Source organism: Dunckerocampus dactyliophorus, chromosome 11, assembly GCF_027744805.1.
Source record: "Dunckerocampus dactyliophorus isolate RoL2022-P2 chromosome 11, RoL_Ddac_1.1, whole genome shotgun sequence".
NCBI lineage: Eukaryota > Metazoa > Chordata > Actinopteri > Syngnathiformes > Syngnathidae > Dunckerocampus > Dunckerocampus dactyliophorus.
Genome location: NC_072829.1, coordinates 29,495,520 through 29,513,153, shown reverse-complemented (window position 1 = coordinate 29,513,153; position 17,634 = coordinate 29,495,520). Strand labels below are relative to the sequence as shown.

Genomic DNA, 17,634 nt, shown 5'->3' with positions numbered 1-17,634 from the left:
TTTGTCTCATTTTGTTTCTGTTCTGCAAATCCATACAGCAGTTCCCTAAAATAGCTTCCTGCTTTTGTCAGACGGTATTTCCATCCCCAGACGGCATGTAAATGTACAGTAAATGACATTTATTTTTAAAATGTGTCAACTTTAAATAGATGGCCAAAAAAACCCCAACATTGATCATATGAACGTCATTTATTTTATATTTGCTTGTGCAAGCTACTTTTATTGTATATTTTTTTCTCGCAGCTCAAAGCAAACAACCAGCCAAGACAAAACACTCGTTATTTGGACACTTGTATGCCAGGGTAGCACGCTATAAATGACAATAAAAAACGGCAGTGCTCCAGCATCTTCCCGCTCCTTAAGCAGTCCGTGACACCTGAAACGACAGCGATAGGAAATACAAATAGCTTTGGTCTGACAGACCAATTAAAGCACCCTTTTCTTCGGCCATTTCTGCTCAATATTTGTTCCCGCTTGCGGCTCCACAGTCACCTCTGCTTCCTCAAACTACGGTGCGGGCCGAGGGTCAACCAGTGCAGTTTTCCTTGGATGTAGGACCAATGCCAAAAACCTCCCATCGCCTGCTCGAGTGCGTCTGTGTTTGAGTGTTTGACTTCCAGAATCTCTGCCGGTGGCTTCTTCTTGCAAACGTCTCCGATTGTCTTGGTTGCTTTCCAGTCCTTTGAATTGGATCGCAGCTGACAATATCAGCCCAGTTGCCCGGATGAACATGCAGTGGGATTGAACTCTGTCACATTTGCCAAAGCTCGTTTATCATTTCCCGTGTGCTTGAGTGCTGCAGTTTGGGCATGAAGATAAGGCGGCCGCTTACGTGAGCATCCTCCCGAACAACAAAGGCCTTTTACGCACGTCTTGCACAAAGGCCAAATCTGATGAGAGCGGCTGGCTTCATTCCAAGAGATGTTTGAGAGCCTCGGTGCCAGCGCACACCTTTGTCATGGCGCTCTATACCTGCTTTTAAAGATCACTCAGGTTTCACACATGTTGGAGAGAATGACATCGTAAAGGCTGACATTTTTGGGTGTAGTCCATAATCACAGCGGACACTTCTGTATAAGGTTGCCAAAAAATAAATAAGGGACATGTTGTTGGTAGGGCCAACCAACCTGATTATTCTTTATTTTGGGAAGACACGGTGGACTCGATTGGCTTAGACTGTGACTGCAGAAGTTTCCATTGTCACGGTAATAAGGGACAAAGTGCGTCCCTTGTCAAATCAATACGGGACGATTCCATTTTTTGTTGGCAACCCTATGTCTCTACCAAAACGTCCAGGGACAGTCCAACCCCTGCTAATAGCGACCCACAAGAGTGGACAAAGGTTCTGCTGATTGTGTTTATTATTGACGAGAACGCAATAACTTAACTTGCCATCATTTCAACCGTTTAATGGTTTGCTCCCACCTTTCTGACCCTTTAAGGCCACCGTACACAGACTCACGGTAACTTCAATACCATAATCATAGCTGGGTTGTTGTCACATTGCATACTTTTCATGATTGTGCTTTATACGTGCCTGGCATGAACGTACTGTCTACTTCCTGTTGTGTGTCTGCGTGTTGTTGTTGTGCGCGCAGACCTGAATTGTCCCGTTGTTGGCGTCCATGCTTGACTGCACACCTTTGCATGTACGCAGCGTGTGACGTGTGAATACGATACATAGCAGAGTACTTTGGACCGCTTGTGTACACGCCTACAGTGTTTATCTGAACTTTTATAAGAGGACGGTGATGGAAGATCGTGTTTACCCGCGCAGTTGTGCAGATTTGAATGGAGGCACACAAGGAAAAAAAAAAAAATGGCATCCAATTTTTTTCTTGCAGCCGACTCCCAAGTTCCACAAGTGCCAAGTGGAAGTATTTCCTGTTTGTCACATGCAGGAGGACTTTAAAAAACAACACTTCTTTTAGTGTGAGTGAACTTATTTTAAGCTTACTGAAATTAAAATGTTGTACATTAGGTTACCTTAACACGCTGCTCACCCGAAAACTGGTTGGGGTGGGGCAGGGGTGTCCAAACTTTTTCCAGCGAAAAATGAAAGGATGCGACTTTGCCACTTTGATATTATATTTCAAGAAAAAACTGCATCTCAGCGTTGTCATCTACCGTAGGTGAAAAAGCGTACTATCAGTTTCAACTTTGCTCTTTGCTCCCTTTTCACCATTTTTGCTGTTGTTTTTCCCCCCACATAGTTCACCTTTCTTCTTAAGTAATTGTCGTAAGTTTTCTTTTCGTAACAGTCGGACTTTATTCCCATAATATTAGAACTTTTCCCCAAACTTAGTTTTACAAAAATGACAACTATATTTTGTTTTGTTTTTTCTGATAAAATAAAACATAAAATAAAGCAAAACATGTTTTTTCTTTAACATTCCCAAATGTAAGATACTAAAATGAGATTCTTTTTCTTTATTTTTTTTATTACAATTTTAGTCTCGTAAAATTGCAACTTTTTTCTCATTAGAATGCAACTTTATTTACTTCATATTTTGATTTCAACTCTTGAAAATTAGAGTTGTTTTTTTTATTCTCGTAATGATGACTTTATTCTAGTAATATTTTTATTTTATTGTGATAACTTTTTCCACAACCTAATTTTCCAAAAAGTACAATTTCATTATATTTCAACTTTTAAAAAATTTGCTTTTAATGTTTCAACTTCATGCCACTAAAATGCCATTCTTTTTCCTCATAATATTATGATTTTTTCTCTTAATATTTGGACTTTATTCTTGTAAAATTACAGATGTTTTTCCATTTCTGACCTTTTTTTCTCATAATTATGACGTCATATTTTGACTTTATTCTCTTAACATCATAACTTTATCTACAACCTAATTTTCTAAAAATAAAAACTTTTTTTGTGTTTTTCTCATAATATTACATCTTTAAAAAAGCATTTTTTTAACTTTAATATTTCAACTCTAAGCTACTAAAATGACGTTAGTTTCCCCTCATAATATTACGAGTTTATTCTCGTAAAATTCCAACTTTTTTCTCATTGAAATATGACTTTTTCTCTTAGTCTTGACTTTTTTCAGTTTTTCCATTTCTGCCATTTTTTTCTTTTTTAAGAATTATGACTTTATTCCAATAATATTTTAACTTTATAACTTTTCCCATTTAACCTCATTTAAAAAAAATGCAACTTTATTTGTAGTTTTGTTTGTTTTTCATAATATTGCAACTTTTTGACGTCCTTCTTTAATATTTCAACCATATGCCACTAAAATGCCATTATGTAATGTTATGACGTCATTCTTGTAAAATTACGACTTATATTTTGACTTTATTCTCCTGAAATTACAGCTGTTTCTCCATTTCTACCTTTTTCCCCTCCTAATTATGACATCATACTTTGACTTTTTTTCTCGTAACGTCATAACTTTTTCCAACAAATATTGTTTTCTTTGTATTGGGAACTCTAAAAAAACTACTTTTACTTTAATATTTTAACTCTGTGCTGCTAAAATGACACTATTTTTCCTCATAATATTACATCATTCTTGTAAAATTATGACCTGTCCTTGTCAGATTACAACCTTTTTGTCTTAACATTTTCACTTAATTCTTGTAAAATAACTGATCTCTCCATTTTTGCTGTTGTCGTTGTTCGTTTTTTTAAATTTTCTTGTTAAATCGTATTTTTAGAATGTGCCATGGGCCAATCATAAAACAGTCGCACTTAGGACAGCCCTGCTCTAATATCAGTGTAAACGTCCTGTGATTGGTTGGCAACCAGTCCAGGGTGTACGCCTCCTTTTGCCCGACATCACCTGGGATAGGCTCCAGCTTACCCACCACCCTAATGAGGATGACATACATGATAGCAAATGGATGGATGTGTGCATAGAAACTTGAATTATTTGAGCATTTGTGGTGAATGGGGTCCCCTTTCAGTGCGTTCTGTGGATTAGATTGCCTTATAAATGAAAAGTGATGTCAATATGTTAGACTTGTGCCTTCATAGTTCATGTTCAAGCAAGCAGCAGCCTTTTACGGCAGGGTAAGCTCCTGTGAACGCCCAAACAGCCTCCCCATCCAGATGCGCACCAGTGTCAAATGTCATTTCATTGCCTTTGATTGGCATCACTCAGCAGCTTGTGACGGGGGTCCTTCCCTTGGTGAGTCACGTCCTGGAAGAAATGACTCCCATGTTCCGTGATAAAGCCTGTTCAATGGGAATACTTTGGATTACAAATGCATAAAGACTGTTACCTTTTGGGGGACAAAACGATAACAAGCCAATAACTGTCTGATGCAATCACGGTGCAATGGCACCTAGGGCAAAGGTCACAGTGGCTAATATTAAGACAGTAATAAATCCAAACTAAATGATCTCTATGACATATTACAAAACCTCGGTACAGCATAAAGCAGGGGGGGAGGCCATTTACAGCCCGCAACACACATCATTTAACCACAATGAAGTTGTTATATTATGAGGAAAAACGATTTTAAAAGCATAAAGTTTAAATATTAGCAAAAAAAGGTGTTTGTTTTTTAAAAAAAATCATAATATCATGAGTTAGAATAATATGTTATAATGTTATAATAATATTTACTGTATATAAGATGTTACGTAATGCATCGGTGCCCAAAGTATCACCCGGGGGCCATTTACGGCCCGCGGCTGTTTTTTTATTGGCCGTCAGCACAGTCTAAAAATAAAACAAAAAAAAAACAACAGCAAAAATGGTAAAAGGAGCCGTAATTTTACAAGAATAAAGACACCATTTTCATGGAGTAAAGTCATAATATTAAAAAAATAGCATAAAGCTAAACAATTAAAGGGGAAAAAAGTCATATTACAAGTTCATATTAATAATAGTACTAATACTCGTTCATACTACTACTAATAATAATACTACTTCATACTACTAATAATACTAACACTCGTTCATACCAATAATAATACTAATACTTGTTCATACTACTAATACTAATACTCGTTCCTACTAATAATAATACTAATACTAGTTCACAGTACTAATAATAATACTAATACTGGTTCATACTAATAATGCTAATACTAATACTCGTTCATACTCATAATAATACTAATACTCGTTCATACTACTAATAATAATACTAATACTAGTTCATACTAATAATGCTAATACTAATACTCGTTCACGCTACTAATACGCTACGTGACCAACAACACAAAGCTGACTTGTTTTTTCTTTAAATATAAAAACCGCCTCTGCATATCTACATGGGTTGGTTTAAAAAATGTAAAAGTGGCCCCCGCGTCTTTTGATTGTTCAGCATGCGGTCCTCGGTGGAAAAAGTTTGTGCACCCCTGTTATAATATTACAAGAATAAAGTCAACATATTTTGGGATAAAGTCTTAATATTATGAGAGGAAAAGATTTACGAGAATAAACTTGAAATGCAAAAATTTGCAAAAAAAAGTGCAATGTAAGGAGGAAAATCCTTTTTTTTTTAAATGTATGTGTCCAAGTGTCCAAGTAAAAGCTTGGACACGCCTGGTACAAAGTTTACATGACACGCGTGAACAGCAATGCAAATGGGATAACAGTAAATCCTTGCGCGTATTAATAGCCGCTTGTATGCATGTTTGCCATGAATCACATTTCTATAAACATGCAGTGACAGGTCATATCCGTCACCAGGAGCTGTTGTATAACCGTGCAGCATCAATCACATACTGTAGGCATCTGGACTGTAGATAGACTGAGGCCATACGTTGAGTAAACCATGAAAACCAGAATAGATCAAGTGGGAATAGATTTGCTTATGCCTTCTCTTTCATGCACAGACAGGCCATCACGTTACTCATTAAAGAAACAATATGTAAACATTGCACTCTATGGCTATAAACGCATGTTCTAAGTACACTTGCTTGCTGCAAACAGAGTAGAATATTTGTCATTACCATGGCGACCCTGGAGCACCTACTACTTAATGGAGTGTACCATTGGTGGACCAGCCAGGACACCTGTCGTGCTCTGTTAGCACTGCAGAATTAACAAAGAGTGGGAAACTTAACAAAGATCGGTCCATTTTGCAATAAAAGAGACGGATTCAGCTCCAGAACTTTCCTCTTCTCTCTTCAATTGCCATTGTTCGCTCGCAACAGGTTAAAGCCCAAAATATGCCTTATAAAGTAAATATATAAGTATAAAATGTATCGGTACTCAGCACTTCAGCTTGCTGCAAGTTTTGGCTGTCAAAGCCGGTGCGTCGGTAGCCAAACATCTCACAGAGCATATAGCTATGGTGCGTTCAAGGACCGCCAAACAAAGCGCAAAATCTCTCTTGTTTCCGAAGATTGTGATGAATGCCGTTGCGCAATCTGGTTGCCAAACATCACAGCACCCAATCTCTAATGTTCCTTGGCGCTTTCCTCCAATAAGCCTAAGAAGGGCTTCACATCTGGAATAATCTGCATACATCTTGATGGTCGCCACTGAGACAGCGTGAGAACACATTGCGGACACGACGTTCTCTCGTAGTCCTCTGCAGGCTTTTTTTGCATTTGATCCTCACGGTACCCCATCCCTCCCAACCCCTCCTGCAAAAGCATGAAGACCCATCGGCCTCGTGTCTTCTTAGACCTCCTATGTTAAATGAATACAGCTATAAGAGGTGCTGAATGTGCATGAGGTCTGTGGCATGCTGTGCCGCAGCTGCGCTCGGAGTTACGGCAAGTTGCCCTTTGGATGAAAGTAGTCAGTGGATGGGTCTAAAAGCAACGCTGAATATTTACATGTGAAAACACTTGCTTGAGGTGCACGGAGGCCGCATTTGGAGCAATCAATCACGGTTGTGAATAGTGCTGTTTTACAGGGTGATAATGGGGTGACAAACAGCATCCCCCTAAAGCGAGGGTTGGACCCCGCGGAAGAACAGAGAATGGACTGTTGCCAAGGCTTTTTGTTTCAGGCGGCTATTAAACTTTCGGCACGACAGTCAAACGGTCCTGTTTGTTAACAATACCTCTAGTCAGTCTAGTATGTACTGTACTATAAGAAACGTGAGTGCACCCTCACATTTTAGCATTTCTTCTCAAGAAAGTATGCTATAGAAAGCCGACTGTGATATACTGCCACGTTGAGTAGTCAGTGCCTTCCTTCAATTTCAGCGTCCTCATAAAGCCTAGGTCCTAAGCTGTGACCTAAGCTTCAAGTATCATCTTGGATAGCTCGATATCATGTTGGAAAACTGCCATGCGGTCCACTTCCGCAAGGGAGGGGGTCATGCTCTGCTTCACAATGTCACAGGACATGTTGGAGGTCATGTTTCCCCTCAATGAACCACAGCTCCCCAGTGCCGGCAGCATTCATTCAGCCCCAGACCTTGATGCTACCACCACCATGCTTGAGGCAAGACCCAATTCTAATAATAATTATAATGATTAGCGCTGGTGATATCCATACCCAAGAGGATTAAGGCGGTGGTAGATAACAGTGGTGCTAACAGTGAATGTAGACAACAAAACCTACCAGCTTTTTTCAAGCTGGGAATAAACTGGAAAGCAATCCACCAGCTGAAAATACACTCAGTCCCGTTAACCGCAGATGACTTTGTCAGGATTCACCCAAGGGAACACAGCCGTGGCTCCATGCTCACGTCGCAGGTGACACCCAGTCAGCCTCCGTGGCTCTGCAGGGTCTGTCCGCTGGAGGCTGTGGGAACCGGCTCTTGTGTTTTTGCGAGAGCAAGCGGGGCGCCGGCCGTCCCCTCACACGCTGGTGTGCGTTCATATGCGAACGTGTGGCTGACTGCACGCAAACAAGCGCATATATGCACGCACCGAGGGCTCGGCTCCCTGCAGGGTTTGTCCCAGTTGCTTGCGGCTTGGGGTCACACAGCTGCATGGTCGGCCAGACTCGTGGCTGGAAGGAGATAAGAAAGCAGGGAAATAAGGACAGTATTGGACGACTAGTCAAACGTGAAGGCGGTGATCAAATTTGCAAAAACAATGCGTCAACTGCATGGCCTCAAACGCTGTTTATTGAAAATCACCTAGATTACACCCCAGTTTGACTTACAGTATACCTCCATCCACAATTGCATGTTTGCAACAAAACACGCCATTAAGGAATGCAAATCGGCTGTTTATTTTCAGATCTTGTTATTACTGACACCATGACAACTGAAGTCGCAATGTTTGCTTTACTGTTTGCTGATTTTTTTTTTTTTGCATAAAGTCAACTGGGAAACGCTCATGCGGGTCAGAAACTGCCATGTACGTCATTATGGGGAACACTGGCGATGTATGGTCTGTCATTTACGTGGCAGGCTGTATCTGCGTGCCGTAAACACACGTGTCGTGTTTGCTTCGGGTAAAATGAACTAAACGCAGTCATCTGAATGCTGGTGTTTGAGGTGAGTCCCGGCCTGCTCGCAGCAGCCTGAGAGAGAAGAGCGCTGGATGTTTGTGTGGTTGGTGTCTAAATAATGGATTGCAGCATTTCTTAGTGTCACAAGCGTGACAGTGTGCGGCACACTATGCACCCATCAGCCAACGAGACTCCAACTGGACGTATACACACAACCTCATTGAGTCCTGACAGCTGAGGTTTACAGTACGCAGATGAACGCAGACAGGTGCGTCTGACCCTGCTAACCTTTTGTTCCGGGACACGATCCAGAAGTGCCTTTCATCGCAGGTGTCATTCACTCAGTCGTTGCAGCAATTACATCCACTGTACCGTAGCGGGTTTATTTTGAATGTGTTTGCTTGCAAGCAAACATTGCATCGGTACATCACAACGGACTCAAGTCAACTCCGTACCGATGCCCTGCTGCTTAACACCGTGCAGCCGACTGAGTCCAGGACCTCTGACCTTTTGTCGAGCACACTTGGGTTCATTAGTGAGATCACTTAACTGTATCCAGCAGAAGACTAATCCTTCATCTTTGAGAGTCGCTCTTGGGTGCGTGTCAAGTATTTTCGCCATGACGTAACTGGGACACTAATTGGTCTTTTGAAAATGAATAATTGTGCACGGTTAGCAGTTCCAGTAAAGCCTACTGTTAATGAAGTCATTTTGCATGAGCCTCGGTGGGGTGTAGCGGCAGACAGAGTTCACACCGGTGCGTACCTACCTACACAAGTCGTTTATCGTTAACGTTTGTAACACCTGACACCACAACAGCTTTTTTTCACATTGTTTGAATGAAAAAAAAATCAACAAATATTGAGAAATACAGTGGAACCTCGGTTAGCGTCCGCCCCGGTTCACGTGTTTTTCAGTTGATGTCGAAAATTTACGCCAAACGTTTGCCTCGGTTTAATGTACATTTTTCGTATGGGTTAGCATACGATTCGGCGTGCATCTTGCCGTTTTATTAACACACTGTGTGATCCCAACTGTGTTGTCAACTCAACTGTTGTTTATCACAAAACGTAGGTGGCTTCTAACAAAGAAGCTAGAGTGCTAAGTTACAAAATGGCAACCGTAACCGAAAGTCAGCTACGTAGCCCATCTATGATGTCATCAGCAGTTGATTCTCAAAAATGTCAACACAAAGCACATTTTTATACTTTTAAATGCATAAAACAATTCTGTGTAAATGCATATAATGACAAATGAAAGGGATAAAAACGATAAAAACGTCTTTTGTGTAAACATTTTTGGCTTTCTGGAATGGATCAATTAGGTTTGCATTATTTCTTATGGGAAAAATTGATTCACTTAGCGCCCATTTCACTTATCAGTCAATCTACGTTCCTACCCTCACTGAGGTCATGAGCACTGGGTCGTGACCGAAAGAACGAGATCGCGGTGATTCCTCCGTAGGGCGGCAGGACTCACCCTAAGACAGGGTGAGGAGCTCAAAGCAGAGCCCCTGCTCCTTCACATTGAGAGTAACCAGTTGAGGTGTTTCAGTCATCTAGCCGGGATGCCTTCAGGAAGCCTCGCTGGTGAGGTGTTCCGGGCATGCCCAGCTGGGAGGAGGCCCCGGCGTAGACCTATAGGACACACTGGAGGGATTTTGTCTCATAGCTGGCCTGGGGACACCTCAGTGGAATAGGTGGCCAGAGACAGGGAAGTCTGGACTTCCCTACTGAGACTGCTGCCACCGCAACCAGGACCCGCATACACAGAAGAAAATGAATGGCTGGATGGATATTAATCAGATATATGATTAGATATTACACTCATTTGCTTGAATGTGGATGTTTTGTTCAGATCATTTAGCATAAATTGACCTGCACTGCACTGGTTTTAGCATTTGTAAGTGGCAATTGGTGGAAAAAGTTTGGACACCCCTGTCTTACGAGTTCAAAAGATACTACGGTAAAAACCGCCCACAAAGGATTATACGACATGAAGTTCTACTAAAGCTTACTGCATTTCAGAAAACTAATTGCTCTTCCAGAACGCTATGACTGGAAAGCATGTTGCTTCTTGTGGTTTGCAAACGACAGGAATGAAATATGGTCGTTATAAGTCTTGGTGATGTTTCTCATCGGTGCCTTCCCAGCTGCTTTGAAGTCAAGCCTGGGAAAGCTGTCGGAAGTTGTACGTAAATCTAGAAAGAAGCCACAGCTTTGTCACTGAAGTTGTTTTAAAGTCACTGGCATGATGCAGACTGAGCGCTGCCATTTTAGTAATAAGCCTAACCTTTTCATACCGTAAGACCATGTGTTGTTATATAAAAGCGGAAACGTTGTTCTGTGGCTTATACCTGCTGGTGGTTGCGGTGCAGGAGGCGTCCTACAAGTGCCAGTCTGAGCATGGCACTCAGTTCATGACTGCATGTCCAGAGGTGTCGCCTCTTCTCAATTGTCCCATTGTACCATTGTGGGAACAAACAGCGGAGCAGTCACTTGGAGGCCAGCATGGGACACCGTCAGTCGTGTTTCTCCCAGGCTAGCGCACCCCAGCCTAGTTCGGTGTGCGCCTTCCATCTGGCTGAACCATCTCACCGGTTTGGCTGTCATTACCAGCACTTCAGCTATCATGACAGACCTTACAGCTACTCGCCCCCTTACTCACCGAGTCTGTTCAAGAGGCCAGATCGGCGGTAAGTAGGCGAGATGGACGGAAATGATCAGAAAGTGCATGCAGAGTGATTGATAGAAGTAACTGTATGGACCATTGGTAGTGCTGGGTTCACGTGTATGGAAAGAATTCTTTTAAATATCTACTGTAGGATGTTGTGCTTGTCGCATCTCTGCCAGCTATTGTAGACTTGCATCCACTGGTTACAGATTATAATGCTCCCTTTCTCTATGCATCCAAAATAGCCCTCGTGCAAGTGGAACGACAAGCTAAAGGAGGCATGTTTTGATCGTCAAATCATCTCACTTACAATACACTCCTGATCGAAATGTTCAGAACATTTGGAAAAATGCAAGAATTTACATTTTGCACTGTTGGATCTGAGTAGAGCTTCAGAATGTGAAAAGAAGGAATGGGAGTGAGAAGAAAAATGTAAAGCAAAAAGTAAGCAATTAATTGCAAAGAAGCGTTAAAGTGAAATAGGCTGTTCATCAGCTGATCAAACGTTAAGGAGCACAGCCTTTAAAAGACAAAATGTTGGCAAAAATCTGGATCGAATGTGATTTAGTGCCAGATATTCAAGATCTCTTGATGGCAAAGGCAAAAAAGCTTTCTGTCTTTGAACGCGGTGGGATTGTTGAGCTGCATAAGCGAGGCCTCTCGCAGCGCAACATTGCTGCTGAGGTTGGACGCAGTAAGACGGTCATTTCAAACGTCTTCAAACAACCTGAGGGTTACAAAAAAGTCAAGTGGTAGACCCAAAAAATTTCACAAACCCTGAACCAGAGGATCCCATTGACTGTCTGTCGAGACACGGGACCATCCTCGGCCCAAATGAAGGTTGTTACTGGTGCCAAGTGCAGTCCAATAACCATCAGACACCATCTGCCAGAGAAGGCTTTTAAGAAGAAAAAACGCCTTCAAAGGCCTCGTCTCCTTAAACGCCACAAAACTGGCTGTGTGGAATTTGCATCAGGGCACCAAACATGGGACATTGAAAGGTGGAAATAAGTTTTGTAATTCCCTGGTGAGAAAAAAATTGAACTTTGACAGTCCTGAAGGCTCTCGTCTGTGTGGTCATGACTGGCTTTTTCAACAGGACAACGCTGCACCTCACAAAGGACTTCTTCCAGAGGAAGCTCACTCTTTTGGACCATCCTGCATGTTCCCAAATCCAATTGAGGATATTTGGGGATGGATGGCAAAGGAAGTTTACAAAAATGGACATCAGTTGCAGACAGTGGATGCCCCCGTGAGGCCATCTTCACCACCTGGAGCAACATTCCCACTAGCCTCCTGGAAACACTGGCATCAAGCATACCCAAACCCATTTTTCAGCTGGTTAACAAGAACATTTTAGTTCTATTTTAGGGGGGTTTTGAGCTATGGTCTTAAACTTTTGATCAGCTGATGAACAGCCTATTTCACCTAAATGCTTGTTTGCAATAAATTGCTTACTCAAAACATTTTTTGTCTCACTCCCATTTCTTCTTTTTGCATTTTGAAGCTCTACTTAGAACCTCCTTAAGATCCAACAGTGCAAAATGTACACTCTTGCAGTTTATATATATTTCTACAATGGGTGTTAATGACGTGGGTTTTTTTAGTGTGCATGCTGTTTCTCGCAGACTAAATCCACCCAAAGTGCTCCCTGAGATGGGAGTCTGATGTTATGGTTTCATCCCGGGTCGTCTTCGGCTGTTGGTGAAGATGAATCAGAGTGTTATACAACCCAGTTGGCTGTAGCACAGGGAACATTTGACGAACAGGGCGGCCCATCTTTGCGAGCTTTTGAACAGATTTGCACACGCCAAACAGGCTGTCAGGCTGTGAAGTGTTCCACAGAAGTATGAGAAACTTTATCTGTTTGGAAAGTTACTTATGCAAGTCAAACAGACCCTGCCTTGCATTTCTTCATAACTTCACAAATGCTCCCTACTGTGTTTATCTGTGCATCTTAACCCCACGACACACGAAAACACACAAAATGAATGTGACAGTCTCCCCCGTTGCTAAACAGGACTACCGCAGTAGGGCAAGATAATCACTTCTTCCCAAGAGAGCTTGATATTAAAGCTGACAGCTCTACTGTCACAAATGTCACCCTGTATAGGCCTCTCATGGGCTCTTTCTTCATTAACGTTCCAGGCCCATCAAAAGTCAGCTTTTGTGGTCTCGTTGTTTGGACTGAAGTCCCTTTTCTCCAGCTAAGCCAATCCATACATAAGATGAATTTGAATTTTACTGATAATTTGCATGACACTGTATTGGAAAATTGTGGATTTTGCTTTAATAGGCATTCGGGTACTCTGTATGCTATACAAATACACAGCAGAGTATCATGCAAAACACCGTAAATGAAACCTCATTGATTTATTGCAAACAATAAATCAAGAGGACTGATTGTGACAACTTCAAGAACACAATGTAACTTGCAGAGTTCACTGACTTTTTCTTTTTTTTTTGTGAGTGTGAGAACAAGCTGCGTTGCGCAATCAACAACCACCAGAGCACATGTGGGGAAAAAAGGGGGACAGCAGGTGTGTGTTTTTTTCCTCAGTGCGTGTACTCTGTGGGCAACAAACATCTTTATGACACTTTGCAGGAGGTTCGATACAATTGCATCACACAAGCAACAGTGTAAAACTAAAAGGTCATGCATGGCGGAGTGATTCCTCTTACAGTGTGAGCATGTTATTGTATTTATATACTGTAAGTTACTGCAGTAAATATGAGTGAATGTGTGTGCTGTCTGCATATATTTTGTATCTTTTAAAATTTTCCGTATGGTTTCGAAGTTAGGCACACCTCCTTTAAAAGCCGAACGTTTTAAATCATGGAGTCTGGGGAAGTTCCTGGAAAATTCCTTCGCCCTTGGAATGCAATGTAAACACAGTGTGCCTGATGAGCCGTTGTAGTTACAGGCTATGACCACTAGAGGCCGACAGAACGCAGGCGCAAAGTGAAAGAAACTTCACCAGAAGACTGGAATGGAAAAGTACCTTGACTTTGCACTTGGTGGTGCAGTACTGTACATTGTGTTATTATTATTATTTTCACACTGGTGTCTGTTGATAACAGATAGGCGTGACACTATGTGTTGTTGATCTTGATCAAGTGTACCCTCAGTTCTCATTGAAAGAAAACACGTGATTTTATATCAACAACAAATTACATTAAAGTCTCGTGCTGGTAAAATTCAATAATATGAGGAGAAAGTCCGAGTTGCGATGTTTATTTATTTATTTACCAAAAAACACGAGCAGCTTATTTAAGGGACTAGTTCAGTGGCAGGGCACGAGGGACACATGTTGCATTCAAGTCCTCATCGTAAATAAATACTTATTTTTGCTTGATTATCCTGCCCATCATACATGACAAGTTCCAGGTGCATCTTTAATACATCTTTACAATACCTTAGTTAGATAATAATAAAGAACAATTAGGAGTAAAAAGTGACAGAAACATGGTATAAAGAATAAATGAGTTCCGACTGTATGCAAGGTAACGCGAGTAAATGTAGTTACTCTGTACCTCTCATAATGCTTCATTTCAGGTCAGCAGTTTGTATGTTTTTGTAAAACATTTAAAAGGGAGCCACATTGTATGTCCCTTACTCCTTCCCATTGTTGATGTAAAAGCGTGTACTATATGTACCGTAAAGCTCAATTTTCCCTACGGCACTGAAAGGCACCGCAAAAAAAACATGGCCCGTCAAACTCATTTACATAATATATTCTCACGTCATGTGACGTCATAACCACAGCCGTTTATATACAGGCGGGTTGCAGAAAATAGCTCAGCAGACAGTCGCTCAGTCTAACAAGCGAAGCTCAGTAAGCACCGACTCCGCACTTAGCTAGTGCATCGACGGAACCAAAACTTAGGGATTTACGTTATTTTAGTTGTTTTTTTTTTTAAACATTGTTCATACCGACTCGCAAAGGTGGCGAAAAGTATCTTCCAGACGAGTCTGGCGCTGACCATGAGCACGGAGATGTTCGCTAAAACGCCAATGGAGGTGGCCGTCTACCAGCTGCACAACTTCTCCATATCGTTCTTCTCCTCGCTGCTCGGAGGAGACGTCGTGTCGGTCAAACTTGACAACAGGTAAACAAACGGCAGCCGTACATGACGGAATGCGGTGGCCATTCAAAACTATCCATGCGTTTATCACAACAAAAGAAAGCAACAACTACACGTTAGTGTGGCTTGCAGTGTCCGGTTGTTGCTTTCTAACAGATGTGACGTAATACCAACCGCCGTAATGGCTCAGAGGGTTGTTTCTTTTCACTACTTTTTTTTTTTTAATCGCGATTGAACCCTCTCGCATCGGCAGCGTGTGTGGTCATCCTTGCTCATATTCTATGTTAGAGGCTACAAGTGTGTGTAGTTGGAAGTGAATTGACGGTTTCTCTTTCTGTTTTCTTTCCTGCAGTGCCTCGGGTGCTAGCGTGGTGGCCATTGACAACAAGATAGAGCAGGCCATGGTAAGCTTCAAGCTAGAATATGTCACGTTTCTCAATTCTCTCTTGAACTGCTCCAAAATTCAACTTTTGTGTGAATATTCTGCGGAAATGCACCTTACTAAATTTTTTTTGTATTAATGTCCAGCCCCAAAATGCAATTATCACAACAGTGCAATGGAGCATCAGAGCCATGCATTGTAAAGAAATCCTGTAATGTTGGGCGAAGTAAGTCATCATGTGGTGCGTTTGTGGGGGCATTTGCACGCCCAATCTAAAAATGAAATTAAACACTGAGGAGGATTTGGTCCATGTGCTGAAAAGAAAAATATACTTTACCGTGTTGGTTTTGCTTGCTCCAGGTTTTTTTTGGTTTTTTTTTTGTATTTGTGTTGTGGTTTAAGAGTGAGAACGTCATGTCATGAGCAGTGTGAGCTGATCCACCTCTCTTGTCTCCCCTCCTCATGGCAGGACCTGGTCAAGAACCACCTCATGTACGCTGTGCGTGAGGAAGTGGAGATCCTCAAGGAGCAGATCAAGGAGCTGGCGGAGAAAAACAACCAGCTGGAGAGGGAAAACTACCTGCTGAAGAACCTGGCCAGTCCGGAGCAGCTGGAGAAGTTCCAGTCCCGCATCCCGACTGACGGCTTGCTCCCGCTGGACAATCAGAGCGTTCAGGTGATGTCCGAGCAGCAGACCTGCAGCCACGCCACTGGCTCTGCTGTATAAGTGGCTCTGCCTTGGGGCGGGCAGAGCCACTGTCCCTGTTCAGCAATGGACCTCCATGTTTTTGCGTTGAAAGAATTGCTGCCGCTGGAAAAAATGGCAATGAGGGCATGGCCTTGTGGCCGCAAAACGCCTGATGGGACTTCAAAAGTTGACTGATGAGCACAAAACGTCCAACCGGCGTTGTGTGTGTGATCCCGTCCAAGTCTTCGCTGTAGTGTCAACAAGTGCTAAGAACCAAGAGGGCCTACTGGACATTACTGCGCGCTTGCTTTCAGACGAGGGGTTGGAGTGGGGCGCCCATCCGGCGACCGTCCTTGAGCTCTTGATTGGGCTGGTCCCGCAGGTGCGAACTTGGAAAGCGTGCGAGGCGGGTTGCGGCGACTTCCTACTCCACCCGGGTCTGGACGTGCCGTGAGGCCCCCTCCCCTCCGGCGTGTGGATGCGTTCCAAGTTTCAAGGATTCCCAGCTCCACATTTCATCCACAAGGACTTTTCCTGCGTGTATGTTGACGTTCATTAACAGAAATAATCAACAGGATGAGCAGAGGTGAAGCTTAGAGTATAATCCAGCCTGGTGGACTGACTGTATACTGTACTGATTGGTAACCTGTAATCTTATAGTGTCTGCAGTTGGGGCTTGCTGCTTATAGGGAGGGGTTCATGCTTGCCATATTTTCGTTTTGTTTCTGTTGTATAATAAGGATGCTCTTTTGAGATCATTTTATCTACACTGAAAGCGTGAAGAGCGTCCATTGTCCTGCAGTCAACAAACGAGCAACAGACTGTGAGATTGAGATGTTCTGCAAGCGTCGACTCTGTATTCTAACCCCCGGTGCCAACTTGAAAACGATGGCATGACAACAGTGCCTGTACGTAGTCAAAGAGAGGAACACGATTCGACTCGGCGCTCCGCTGATGCTGCTGTTGTTTTCAAGCTACCAAAGACTTTGTTTTTTTTTTTTTGTTTTTTTTTAACAGCAAAAAAGACGAGCCGACAACCAGGACCATGAGTTAAAAGTTCACAGGGAGAAGTTAGTCCTCAAAGTTTCTGTGTTTTTGTAAAGATAACGGTATTGTTGCTGTACAGTATCCAGACAACATTTGTTTGCTACGCTCTTTGGATACAACTGCACATTTGCAATAAACCTTATGTTTACATAATACGATTACAGTCTTTTGGTCTTACTTTTGATGGAGTTCATGGATCTTAGCAGTGTGTAAGTTGCTTAGATTCACAAAATCCTACCCCTCATTAGTCACTATAAATAACCATAAGAAGCTAAACAAGGTAACCAAAATATCAGAAAGCGGTGCAGTGCTACAACCACGTTGCATTAATGCTGGGAGTGTCCCAGTGTGACCTGCAGTTGTTTTTTTTTTATTTTTTATTTTTTTTATTGGCCTCTGGCACATTCTAAAAATACAGTTGAACA

The 17,634-nt window shown here is 42.2% G+C and overlaps 1 protein-coding gene across 3 annotated transcripts in view; it reads left to right on the top strand.

Annotated features, from left to right (window-relative positions):
- Positions 1 to 17,364, top strand: part of tsc22d3 (TSC22 domain family, member 3) — a 41,503-nt gene extending 24,139 nt beyond the window's left edge. For 2 of the 3 annotated variants that reach the window (XM_054791530.1, XM_054791529.1), the window contains exons 3-4: positions 15,445 to 15,496; positions 15,944 to 17,364. In XM_054791530.1, the coding sequence (XP_054647505.1) occupies positions 15,445 to 15,496; positions 15,944 to 16,201 (310 nt within the window). In that variant the 3' untranslated portion in view covers positions 16,202 to 17,364. Of the gene's footprint in view, positions 1 to 14,795; positions 15,117 to 15,444; positions 15,497 to 15,943 lie in introns of those variants that run through there. The other variant, XM_054791531.1, reaches the window with a different exon arrangement.
- The last annotated feature ends 270 nt before the right edge of the window (positions 17,365 to 17,634 follow it).